Source organism: Mustela putorius, unplaced genomic scaffold (genome assembly GCF_011764305.1).
Source record: "Mustela putorius furo isolate JIRA1106 unplaced genomic scaffold, ASM1176430v1.1 tig00000228_pilon_pilon_pilon, whole genome shotgun sequence".
Classification (NCBI taxonomy): domain Eukaryota; kingdom Metazoa; phylum Chordata; class Mammalia; order Carnivora; family Mustelidae; genus Mustela; species Mustela putorius.
Window position 1 is genome coordinate 12,866,848 of NW_025421322.1, and position 13,569 is coordinate 12,880,416.

Below are 13,569 nucleotides of genomic sequence, written 5' to 3' on the forward strand. Positions count from 1 at the left end.
GGGAGAAGCAGGCTCACTGAGCAGGAAGCCCAATGCCAGGCTTGATTCCAGGACCCTGGAACCATGACCTGAGCTGAAGGCAGACACTTAATGACTAAACCACCCGGGGCCCCTCTTTTCTGACTTCTTAAACAAAGAATATGGAAGGAAATGCAACATTTCGTGAATGAACTTATTTATCATTTGAGTGTCACTTTATATGTTGACTTTTAAAGAAATACAGCAGTGCTACCAAGATTCGTCGAGGTTTTTGGGTTGTCGGGACACCAGCTCTGCTGCTTCTTTGTACACTTTCGTACCGGGTGTCTGTGCTTTTTCTGTCTCATACTTGCTTCTAGCTGTCACTCCTCGTTACAGTCGTGTGCATGCCTTAGCAGTTCTTCCTCCTTTCCTGCTCTGATTTGCCATGTTGGATCTTCTCGGGCTAGAACCCCACGCAGGAAAGTTTGCAGAATTGTCTGCAATAAGAGGTTCAAGGGAGGATCTAAGGGGTTTTTTCCTCTTTGATAATGTACATGAACTTTGTGATGATTTTGGTTATTGCTGGAGATCCTTATTACTTGACACCCAGCCTGTGTATATTGGGAGTGATTTCAGGAAAAGGAAGATATTATAGAAAATGTTTGGGAGTTTTGGGGATGAATAAAAGCCTGATGGCAGAACTGTCCTCAGTTTGATTCTCTTCTCCTAGGCAGAGGACCCGAGCAAGCCTGTGAAGTGAGTGTGGTCAATGGGAAGGATTTGTTCCAGTCCATGACTCCTTTTACATACACTGTGTTACTGACTCCACTGGTCACTGAAATCTGTCCCAGGAGAGGCAGTACAGCAGGGGGCACCAGACTCACAATCACAGGATCAGGCTTCAGGTACTGTCCTCCACACACATACATCAGTGCGCCGTATGTGCGAACTCACGCACGGTCCTGCTTTCTCATGTGCAGGAACAGTGCTTAAATTTGGTCGCGTAACGGGTACCCACCTCTCAAAAGTCATGCTTGAGGCACATCATAGTCCCAACAGCTGACATTTATCAAGGACTTACTCTGTGTCAGGCACCTTCTTACCCCATGGAAACTTCCTGCCTTACCCGCTTAGATATTTTTAGCCCCTTTTAGGGTTAAGAGACTGAAATTAGAGAGGTTAAATAACTTGCCCTAAGTCCTGGACAGATCTCAAGAATAAATCACATCTTGTTATGCTTCCCTTACCATCTCATCACCAACCATGGTCTGCTTCATTGGGTCAAAGGAACATGTCTTCATACATGACATCCATTTCACTATAAATGGCCAGATTCCTTTTTCCCAAACATTTTCATTATTTGGCTCAAATTTATGTACTGCGCTGTCATCATTCTTCAAATGGATAAGACTGACTTCAAAACCCCACATCATTTAAATCATAGGAGGCAATTTTAATTCCTCAAGTACATAACTTCTCAGGACCCTGGGCTTACATTTTTACATGGATTTTAAATTCCAAAGTCTTTGAATGTGGTGAGGATATCACATAAACAGAAGGATCCCTGAAAGTCTCTTACAAAAGTAGCTGTTTAGAGACTAACAAAGAATCTCTCAATAAATTGAACCTAGCCAATTATCCTCCAATGCTGGAATGCCTGCTAATTTGTACAGTTTTATTTCTTGGCTTCTTAATCTCTTTGTTTACTTTTTTCTCAACAAATCCTTTGAAGTCTTACTGTTGAAAAAAGTTTCAGTCTGCACTTTGACGAATCATAGAGCAAGGTCTTTATTTTTGCAATAAGGCGTATCAGTAATAGTGTTTGACAATGTGACCTAGAAATTTGAGAAACAACATCATCTTTTTGTTTCCCCCCTTTCTTCTTTACAGTGAAAACATGCAAGATGTTCTCATCACCATAGCTGAAGCGAAATGTGATGTTGAGTATTCCAACAAGACATATATCCTCTGTATGACAAGTGCCCACACCTCTTCAGGGTGGGCTCCAGTGCGTGTGAACATCAGAGGCATTGGCATGGCCAGACTGGTAAAGTGCTGTTGGGTATAGTAACCATAGCAATAGAAAAGTGGGGTAGGGGGCAGGAAAAATAGAACATCTTTATGGGAGATAAAGTAATTGGTAATGGACTTTTTACTTTGTTACTGTCTCTAAAAAAATAACTGAGATGTAACTATACCAAATTTATTTTCTTTAAAGATTTTATTTATTTATTTGACAGATCACAAATAGGCAGAGAGGCAGGTAGAGAGAGAGGGGGAAGCAGGCTCCCTGCTGAGTAGAGAGCCGATGGGGGGGCTTGATCTAAGGACCCTGAGATCATGACCTGAGCCGAAGACAGAGTCTTAATCCGCTGAGCCACCCAGGTACCCCTAACTATACTAAATTTGAAGTTACATATTTTTGTGGCTTATTGCTAACATTTTATGATTTTAGATCTTGAATTATTTTAGATTGTGGGACAACTGGTAATTGATTTTTCACTTTATGCTATTGTGAAATAAACCAGTAGGCAGCTCTAACATTTAAAGTAGATTTTACTTTATCTCTAGTGAAAATGTTTACTGGTTTAGATTTCTTCATTTTTGAGAAATTGAATGAAAAATTCTTTTTGGGCGGCACCTGGGTGGCTCAGTGTGTTAAGCCTTTGCCTTCAGCTCAGGTCGTTGTCTCAGGGTCCTAGGATCGAGCCCTGCATCGGGCTCTCTGCTCAGCAGGGAGCCTGCTTCCCCCTCTCTCTCTGCCTGCCTCTGCCTACTTGTGATCTCTCTCACTCTGTCCAATAAGCAAATAAAATCTTAAAAAAAGAAAAGAATTCTTCTTTAAAAAAAAAAAAAAGACTTTATTTGTCAGAGTGAGAGTGAGCACAAGGAGGGGGAAGCGGCAGGTAGAGGGAGAAGCAGGCTCCCTACTGAGCAAGGAGCCTGGTGTGGGACTTGATCCCAGGACCATGGGATCATGACCTGAGCACAGGCAGACACTTAACTGACTGAGCCACCCAGGTATCCTTGAATGAAGAATTCTGATAAAAACTCTGAATTTAAAAGTGTCTCATGTTTTATTACAGGATGATTCTGACTTCCTGTATGTTGATGCTTGGTCCTCCAACTTCTCCTGGGGAGGAAAGTCTCCCCCAGAGGAAGGGTCTCTAGTTGTTATTACAAAAGGACAGACAGTTTTGCTGGATCAAAATACACCTATTCTGAAAATGTTGCTTATTCAGGGTAAGTTTCTGAAAGTCTGCTTGTTAGATTCTGACTATGGCATATTTTTGTGAAGTAAATTTAACTAAAACTCGTGATTAGGAAAATCCATACTGGTATGAGGCTTTCAATGCAATGTGTAGTATTGTGTTCTTTAAACTGAGCATTAGAATCTGTTTGAAGTATGCAGTTATTTAGTGTGTTGTAAGCAGAATCTTTTAAGGAAATAGAAAAGAAAAATGTCAGTGTGTCTTGCATTTTTATGGGTAAGCATCTTTTAAAATTAAATGTTTTATGAAACGTTTGCTTTAAAAATAATGTGTGTCAAAAAAAATAATAATGCGTGCCTGTGTGTGTGTGCCTCTTTACATGTGGTGGGTTATAACTGAACAGTATTTCCCACTTAGAAAAAGACTGGTATAGTGGGCCCCAGGGCTTATAAAATTATGGAGATTTGTTAAATTTTATACTAAATGACCCTCTGACTCCCATTGGATGCCAGTTGTGGTTCTCACCTTTACCTTTGAACATGCTTTCATTAGCTGGTGTTCTCTCTGCTTCTTGGTGTTCTGTTATTGCTAAAAAGACTAAATAAGCAGAACTGGTATAATTGCATGTAAAAGCAATAATGATTGGCAAGCATGAAACACTTTGGTCTTTCATGTGTAAAGTTTGCTGTAATGGTTTTAGCTGCTCAAAGACCTTTATGTTTTGTTTTTGTTTTAACTTCTGAGATAACAATGTTTCAGTCATTTGAAGTTATTAACTACAGGACGTTTGGGCAAGTAAAGTTCTCCTGTGCACAAACTTACATCAGTCTCATAAGAATATATCTTAGCACATTCTTTAATAATGCCGATCAGGCTATGGGTGTTGCTAGTGTAGATTAGTGGATAAAAGTGCAGAAGTAATGTCAGCATTACAGTGATTTATATAAAAAGTGCATTTTATCATTTTAACTGTTTTTTTTCTTAATTTATATTTTGAGGCTCTGTGTTTATAGAACTTTAATTCGTGTAGCTGAACTCTTTAAAAACACTGAAAATAGCAATGATCAAGGGAAAATTATCTGTTAACTCCTGAGTCTTATGTAAAGTTTTTATACTTTATGTTGCCAAAGAGCTGAAGTTAAGTAGCATGCATAATGTAAGAATATAAGAAGATAAGAATAATAATTTAAATTTTTATGTATAATTTAATAAATACTATTTAATGATAATTTTCCTTGTGTTATATTTCAAAATTATATGGTTCATAGGTGGGACTCTAATATTTGATGAAGCTGACATTGAATTGCAAGCAGAAAATATTCTAATCACAGATGGAGGCCTTCTTCAGGTATACGAGAGAACCTTATATATCATCATCAATAACCTCTCTCCATTTCTTTGTAAAATGCCTTGTTTAAAATGAATACTATAACAAACTCTCATAAATTTATCTTTATGCAGGTCTCTGTTATTAGTCTAAAATCCTTATTCTGGGGAAAAGTTTCCCAGAGTATTCTTGTGCTTTTAATGGAAAGATAATAGTGTATTGTCATAGAACAGAATTTTAAATAGAACCAGAAAAACAATAGTTCTGAGATGTGGCTGAAGTCAATCAGTATTCTTCACAAAGATCTGACATAGTGTATGTGGCTGTCTAGAAATTTAAGCTCTGTCTTTCATAAGGAATGTAGTGATAACTGAACAATAAGTTTCTCAAAAGAAAGAAGGATTTTAGAGTGGTTAGAATTGTGGATATTGAGTTTTAACTTTCAAAAAAATTTTTTCTATTATGTTCAGTTAGCCACTGTATAGTACGTCATTAGTTTTTGATGTAATATTCTTTACATGTAATTGCATGTAATACCCCGTGTTCATCACAACACATGCCCTCCTTAATACCCATCACCTTGTTACCCCCTCCCTACTGAAACTCTTGGTTTGTTTCCCAGGGTCCATAGTCTCTCATGGTTCATCTCCCTCTCTGATTTCTTCCCCTTCAGATTTCCCTCCCTTCCTTTATGGTCCTCCGTGCTGTAGCTTATGATCCGCATATGAGTGAAACCATATGATAATTGTCTTCCTCTGCTTGATTACTTCTCTTAGCATAATCCCCTCTAGTTCCATCCATGTCAAAGCAAATGGTGGATATTTATCCTTTCTGATGGCTGAATAATATTCCATTATATAGGGACGACATCTTCTTTATCCATTCATCTGTTGAAGGACATCTCAGCTCCTTCCACAGTTTGGCTATTGTGGACATTGCTGCTATGAACATTTGGGTGCATGTGCCCCTTCTTTTTATTACATCTGTATCTTTGGGGTAAATACCCAGTAGTGCAATTGCTGGGTCGTAGGGTAGCTCTATTTTTAACATCTTGAGGAACCTCCTACTGTTAACTTTTTTAATGCTGCTTGTGAAATCCCTTGCAGATTGGGACAGAAGCATCCCCATTTCAACACAGAGCAGTCATTACTTTGCACGGACACCTGCGATCTCCTGAGCTCCCAGTATATGGTGCCAAAACTCTGGCTGTGCGAGAGGGAACCCTGGATCTGCATGGTAAGGCAGCCAAAAGAACTTGGGGAATTAGTTCAGGAGATGCTAACTGTACTTTTATATAACTGTATTCTGGAAAGGTATCAGCAAATAAAAACAATTATGGTCATGTTTGAGGTATCAGGGTTACTTATTTAAAGGAAGCATGGTGTGAATCCTTTTTATATTAAAGTCTTCTATATTACAATAATCTGTTACTCTTACAAATTTGGAATGTATAAACATCCCTATCATGATGATAACTGTTGTCCTGCCTTGTGCTAAATAAACATCCTAATGTAATTTTCAGAAATTTACACATTTCATTTGTCTCTAGATTACCAATTTAAGTGAATTCTATCAACAGTGGCAAAGATAATAGGCCTCTGCCCATTTTAGCAATAGTATCACACCATATTTATATTATGTTCCTATTAAGAAGGTTGTTTTATGTGGAGTATATCACTGCAGGCAGTTTTTTGTTTTTTTGTTTTTTTGTTTTTTAGTTCTCTAGACTCACATATCTTATCATAAAACTAGCTGTTACTTTTTTAAAGCAAGCATTCTAAATACTCCTTTTTCTTTTTTGAGAGAGTTATAAAATACTAAGGTCAAATGAGCCTTCCCAAAATGTATTCAATCCAGGCAAATACTGAAAATGCATAAAGCTCGTCTCACTGTGCATCTTTAAGAAACACTCAGTGTGTGTGTTGGCTCCAGGTCTGCCCGTGTCTGTGATCTGGACTCGTCTGGCTCGGACAGCAAAGGCAGGGGAAAGAACTTTGATTTTACAAGAAGGAGTAACTTGGAAGCCAGGAGATAAGATCGTGATTGCAAGCACAGGTCACAGGTATGATGTCTTCTGGGCGGTATCACCTTCATTTAGGACAGAGATTTGTTAGACCATGTAAAAGAGGGATGTTCAGAAGGTCCACAACTATCTGATTTAAATCTTAAAGCTGTAATGAAGAAATAGGAGCAGCCAAGAACCTGTTTGCCAAGTGTTAACATTGGGTTGAACACCAGTGTGTTGTTTTTGTTGATTAATTTACAATAAGGAAAAGTATAAATTTGGAACTATAAAATATATACTAACGAAATGTTTTTCATGGTAGATTCTTATATAAGATTTTGTTTGAAAAAAGCATTCTGCTATTAAAAGTCATTTAGAAATCTCTGACTTACAATCCGAGAAAGACAATTATCATATGATCTCCCTGACATGAGGAATTTGAGAGGCAGGGCCGAGGGTTTGGAGGGTAGGGAAGGAAAAAAAATGAAGCAAGATGGAATCGGGAGGGAAACAAAGCATAAGAGACTCTTAATCTCACAAAAGAAATTGAGGATTGCTGGGGGGAGGAGGGTAGGGAGAAGGTGGTGGGGTTATAGACATCAGGGAGGGTATGTGCTATGGTGAGTGCTGAGAAATGTGTAAGCCTGACGATTCACAGACCTGTACCCCTGGGGCAAATAATACATTATATGTTAATGAAAATAATTAATAAAAAAAGAAATTTCTCACTTAGAGCTTTAGCTAAATCCATTAATGAATGCAAAAATGTAAATGAACAGCTTTATTGGGGGTTGAAAGCAGCTAGTGAACTCTTTCATATCTTACAGTCTTGGCAGTAGTTCCTATGGAGTAAGATTGTTAGTAATGAATCGAATCAAAGAGAAGAAATTATTATAGAATGAGTGATGATTAACATGACCTTTTACATGTCTGACATTTTACAATTGAAATGGCTTATGACCTTTAATTTCTGTTTAATAATATGTATTAACAAGCAAGAAATAAAAGGAACAAAAGTTACATAGCTACCCCAAGTATATTGGTGAGGAAAGAGAGCAAGAGGAGATTTATTTTTGCTTTATTATTCAAATTATGAGTAATAGCAAAATTGGATATGGTTATTCTTATCAGGTAACAAATAGTAATTTATGATAAGAAACAGCTAAATTATGTTAAGGTTGTGACTCAATTTAGAATTAAAATTCAAGATGGCATTTTGAGTTTGCCATTTTCCAAGTTAAAAATAGACTTGCAGATGTTAGGAAGAGTTAAATATATACTTAGCTTTATAAGCGCCCTTTTATTTCTGCCTTTGGAAGAAATTTTAATTACATAATGGCAAAATAAAAAGCAGCAAAATGACAGGGCTTACTAATAGAATAGAGAATTCTCATTTATAGCTTTCCTATATGAAATAAGAGGGTAAGTTTAGAATTTAGCTGAGGGGTATTCAGTTTTAAGAAACAAAAATTAAGAAATTTCCCACCAAATTTAACTTGCTGTTCACGATTTCATTTGTAAGTCGTATCTGAGAAATTGTAAAGTAAGTGGCCAAGAATACTCCTTCTAAAATTGACAGTTTAGGTCCACCTCCAGCAAGACCACGTACAGTCCTGCAGCCATATCATTTCAGCTCTTTGTGCTTCAGGACAACTGGAATGCTCTTTGTATCTATTTCAGAATTATTGTAAGAATTAAATGAGTTAGTATGTATAAGTGCTTAGAGTAGAACTGGCTCGAAGTAAGTGCTATGTAAATGTTAGATTAAAAATAAATGTTAGATATCATTACAAAGGAAGGAAAAGTGTTTCTAGGTGCACACAACATGAAAGATGCTTTGCAGAACTTTCTTCTCTAAAGAAATCTCTGTATCATCTGAATCCAAGAGAATTTGGGAGCCTAACCCCTTTTCTATACCACCAATGAGATCCTGTACTATTGATACACCCTTAGCTCCAGTGCCCTTCATCCTCAACTCCCCCTGGCTTCCTTTCCCCACAATTCCTTACCTAGATCTTTAGGTCTTGTGGGTTTCTCCATCCACTTACTATCATGAAAAACAACTTTATTCTCCTATCCTTTCTAGCCACTTTCATCTTATCTTTCTATTTTTAAAAAAGATTTATTATTATTATTATTAATTTTTTTAATAGAGAGAGGCAGTGAAGGGGTAGAGGGAGAAGGAGAGAGAGTCACAAACAGACTCTGTGCTAAGTGTGGAGCCTGACTCAGGGCTTGATCTCACAACCCTGAGATCATGACCAAAGCCAAGAGTCAGACACTTAACTGACTGTGCCACCCATTTTGTCTTTAAAAATATATATATTAAATTGCCTAATATTGGATCCAATTCCGTTCCTTGCTGCTGTGGACTCTGGGCAGCCGGGGTCGGTGAAGGATCTCAAGATGGCTGGGTGAAAACTTGCTCTAAAAACCATTGACTGGGTAGCTTTTGGGGAGATCATACCCTGAATCCAGAAGGCCATTGCTAACTCCCTGAAATCTTGGAATGAGACACTTACCTCCAAGTTGGCTACTCTCCCTGAGAAACCCCCTGCTATCGACTGGGCTTACTACAAGGCCAATGTGGCGAAGGCTGGCTTGGTAGATGACTTTGAGAAGAAGTTCAATGCACTGAAGATTCCTGTGCCAGAGGATAAATACACGGTTCAGGTGGACGCTGAAGAAAAAGAAGATGTGAAAAGTTGTGCTGAGTTTTTGTCTCTCTCAAAGGCCAGGATTGTGGCATACGAAAAACAGCTGGAGAAGCTAAGGAACATAATTCCGTTTGATCAGATGACCATTGAGGACCTGAGTGAAGCCTTCCCAGAAACCAAATTAGACAAGAAGTATCCCTATTGGCCTCACAAGCCAATCGAAAACTTATAAACTTGAGGTGGGGAAAGAGCTCTGGCCCTCGTATTATAAACGCTGGACATTAAAAATAATGAATATGGAAAAAAATTGCCTAATATTATGTCCATTTTTTCATTGCATTTTTGTTATCCATTTTTTTCCCTTAAACCCCTATAGTCCAATTTCGATCTTCACAAAAACTTTCTCGGTGACTTTCTGACAACCAGCATCCTTCATTGCCTACCCATCACCAGGTTCTTTGGGTTGTGCCCTTGCAACATCTCTTTCTTCTTTCCTTGCTCTCAGTTTAATTTAGACTCTGTCCCTCACACCTGGAATATGACATCACCTTCCCATCCACACTCCATTGCTTTGTTTTCTCCCCCTCACAAATCCACTCTGCATTAATTCATTGAATCCATCAACCACTGTTAGTGAGTTGTGCCTGGTACTGTACTAAGTGCTCAGCCTACAGAATGACTTCATCTCTAGGGGCCTTACCTGGAGGAGGAGCCAGGTAGTAGAAAGGGTGGGGCAGCAGACAGGCCGGCGGTGGCAGATGCGAGGGGACCGCAGTGGGGTCAAAATGAGCCCAGACAGGGCATTGGGAAGAATGTGCTGGGAAGCCAGAAGAAGGGCTGGGAAAGTCGAGAGAGGTGACTTTTCACATAGTTCGCTTGTGACCTCGTCATTTAAACTTATGTTTAAAAGAGGGAAAAGATGTGTTAAGGGAGAAAAGAGTCAAAAAGGAATGTCAGGAGGACACAGAAGTGACTCCCCTGAGCTTACCTCCTTTGCACCACCTGTACTGCAGCAGATAATGTACCACTGGGCACTGACACGGTCTTCTGAAAGTCGGACCGCCTTCTACTTGGCCTCCTTAGCTCTGTGCCTAGAAAACACGTGGGACATAGAGTAAATGTTTCCTGAACAATGAAATATGTGAATGAGTATTACAGAATTGATAAAACTTTTGGCTGTGGCTGGACTTGGAAGTGTACTGAAGAAGTGGTCGAGGGGCACCGGGGGGCTCAGTGGTTAAATGTCTGCCCTTGGCTCAGGTCAAGATCAGGTCCTGGGATCAAGCCCTGTGGTGGGCTCCCTGCTTGGCGGGAAGCCTTCTTCTCCCTCTCTCACTCCCCTTGCTTGTGTTCTCTCTCTCGCTGTCTCTCTGTCTAATAAATAAATAAACAAACAAATAAATAAAATCTTTTTAAAAAAGGAAAGAGAGAGAAGTAGTAGTAGAAATGAGACCTCTGAAACTTTCCTCAGTCCTTTCTTTCCCCTTCTCAGGAACCTGCAGTGGCTTCCTCTGTGAGGGTTTCTCAACTCTAGGGCTGTTGACACATTGAACCTGACAAGTCTTTGTTGTGTGGAGCTGCCTGTGTACTAAAGGATGTTTCTAAAATCTTTGGCCACTCTCCACAAGATGCCAGTAGCACCTCCTGATTTGTGACAAGCAAAAAAGTGTGCAGGTGTTGCCAAGTGTCTCTTGGGGGGCGGGGGGAATATAATCGTCCTCAGTTGAGAACCACTAGGTGTGATCTTCAAAGCTATAAATGAATAGTTCTTTTGCATACTTTATAGGAATTAGTACAGTTCTCTGAACAACGATAGCACTTGGAAAATACTGATTTAATTGAAATTCATTTGTAAAATGTATTCAGTTACTCTAAGAAAGACTTAGAGACCATTTTCAAATTCCTCTTCAGAATATTATGTGACATTTTAAAATGTCCTATTTTACAGATGAAGTGTTTAAAGACCATAAGAGCAAATGCACTAAAACAAGATTATGTTGATTTAGATTAATTTTGAAAGTTTTTGTGTTAAAATTTTTACAGACACAGTCAACGAGAGAATGAGAAAAGGACCATCGCATCTGTCTCTGCCGATGGCACAGAGATAATGCTAACTGATCCGCTAAATTACACACACTTAGGAATCATTGTCACACTTCCTGATGGAACGCTGTTCGAGGCGAGAGCCGAAGTCGGAATTCTTACAAGAAATATTTTAATAAGAGGATCTGACAACGTGGAGTGGAATAACAAAATTCCAGCATGTCCTGATGGATTTGACACTGGTAATTTTAGCAGCCAGAGTGTGTCAACTTAAATCGTTTCCAGGCATTGCAAAAACGGTCCCTGGGAGCAAAATCACCCCCAGTTGAAAACTGCCAGACTAAGCAAAGACGCCCCAAATGGCAGTGATTTCAAATGAGAAAGATTTATTTCTCATTCATGCTGCATGTGTCCAACATGCTCACTGTACTGATTCCAAGATCTGGGCTTCTCCAGGCTCCCCCTCGAAAGAAGTCTCCATGATCTCTGGGACAGAAGAAGTCATGTGATGGCCAGGGAGTCAGGCAACAGCACTTAATTACTTTGGTCCTGAAGTGGCATGTGTCTCTTCCACTCAACTGTCATTAGATAGAACTGATAACATAGCTCTGCTTAACTTACCACAGTTCTGTGTGTGCCTGTGTGGATGCAGGTAGATAGATAGATACTTTTATGTAGTAACTAATACCATTACAATCCAGTATGTTGTCAAATACTAACAAACAGAGCTTAAGTATAGCCTTTCCTTCGATGGGATAAATGAAGCAAGGCTCCCTGGATTCAGTGTCAAATAATTGTTTCAAATAATCTACATTCTGATTCCAGTTCATGAAACCTCATTTCATCCTGTTTAAAATAAGAATATTTCCTGTTCTGTCCACTTACGACAGTTATAAGAATTAAGTGACAAAATGCATATTCTAGGGCTATACGAATAGAAGATTGCATTATGTTAATTCCCAAATCTTGGGGCAAAGCTTCAGAGATGATAAGAGAAAATACCTTTATCAGTATTCATTCAACCATTCAAATATTTATTTGGTGTCTTTGAAAGATTCTGTAATTGGTGCTTTAGGAAATGCAAAGGGGAACAAGACAAGGTACATCCCTTGCTTGCTATTTAGAGGAGGCAATGATATGAACGCCCATAATTATGTCCCAGGATGAGATTAAAACGATACCTGAATAAAAAGATGTAATTAGGTATGGGAGAAATCTTAAAATGATGAGAGGATTTTTGCCATGGTTTTTCTTTATGTCGTCTTAAAAATTATTTTTAAAGGTGAATTTGCTACACAGACATGCTTCCAAGGCAAGTTTGGAGAGGAAATAGGAAGTGACCAGTTTGGAGGCTGCATTATGTTTCATGCTCCTATACCTGGTGCTAACATGGTAACTGGGAGAATAGAATATGTCGAGGTAAGAAGCGTTACTGGTACATCATGATGGTTTGCCAAAGGTTATCCATAAATGAGTAAATGCTGAACACCTGCTATTTGTCACCTGCTGCTTATAATCTGGCAGAGGAGATGGATAAGTAAACACGCAGTTTTGAAACACCCAATTATTCACCCATTTAATCATGCCAAAATTTTGTTTCTCTGTTTTTCTCACACGCCGCATCAAATTCATCAATAAGTTCTATCCACACTGCCCAAAAAATGCAAGGACCCGCATCGAATCTCTCTCCACTGCTGCTACCTGATCCCCACCCAAGCCACTGTCCCCGCTGACCTAACTACTGTCATTTTCTCCTAAGTCATCATCTCACATCTACCCTTTCTCTAGCAGAATCTCCACACCACAACCAAATGAACATTTTTAAGTATACATTAGATGTTGTTGCCCTCTGTTTAATGGCTTCTTATTACACCTAAAACAAAAAGCACAAGTCCTTCCCGTAGGACACACACAACCTGTCCCTCAGCCGGTCTTTGACTTTACCTCCTTTGATTCTACCCCTAGCTCATGCCATGCTGGCTACATGGGCCTCTTTATATCCACTGACCATGCCAGGCATATTTCTGTCTCAGGTTCCTTCCCTTTGCTCTTCCTTATGCTTGGAATTCTCCTCTACCAAATGCGTGTGTGGTTCACATTCATTTCACTCGGTGTCTCCTCAAGGGTTCTCTCCTCACCACCTTTACTGGAAATAATTGCCCAAACCTGTTTTCCTTTATTTACTCATAACTCCTGACTTATATCTATTTTCGATCTCTCCCTCTAGAGCAAAAATTCAATTAGTTCAGAGATTTTGTCTTTCCGGTTTTCTGCTGATTCTCATGTGGTTAAAACAGTACTTGGCATATAACAGTTTCTCAACTGATTGTTAATTGAACCAACATATAAGTAAATGAATAAATA

General features: G+C 39.0%; 1 protein-coding gene and 1 pseudogene across 1 annotated transcript in view; both read left to right on the top strand.

Moving 5' to 3' along the window:
* The window catches only part of PKHD1L1 (PKHD1 like 1), a 156,303-nt gene that overhangs the window by 76,298 nt on the left and 66,436 nt on the right, over positions 1–13,569 (top strand). Inside the window, exons 41-48 of the mRNA XM_045078054.1 lie at positions 692–866; positions 1,852–2,008; positions 3,048–3,204; positions 4,442–4,521; positions 5,607–5,736; positions 6,433–6,562; positions 11,206–11,447; positions 12,488–12,624. Coding sequence (XP_044933989.1) covers positions 692–866; positions 1,852–2,008; positions 3,048–3,204; positions 4,442–4,521; positions 5,607–5,736; positions 6,433–6,562; positions 11,206–11,447; positions 12,488–12,624 — 1,208 coding nt within the window. The remainder of the gene's footprint in view (positions 1–691; positions 867–1,851; positions 2,009–3,047; positions 3,205–4,441; positions 4,522–5,606; positions 5,737–6,432; positions 6,563–11,205; positions 11,448–12,487; positions 12,625–13,569) is intronic.
* On the top strand, positions 8,912–9,453 carry LOC101673553 (annotated as a pseudogene).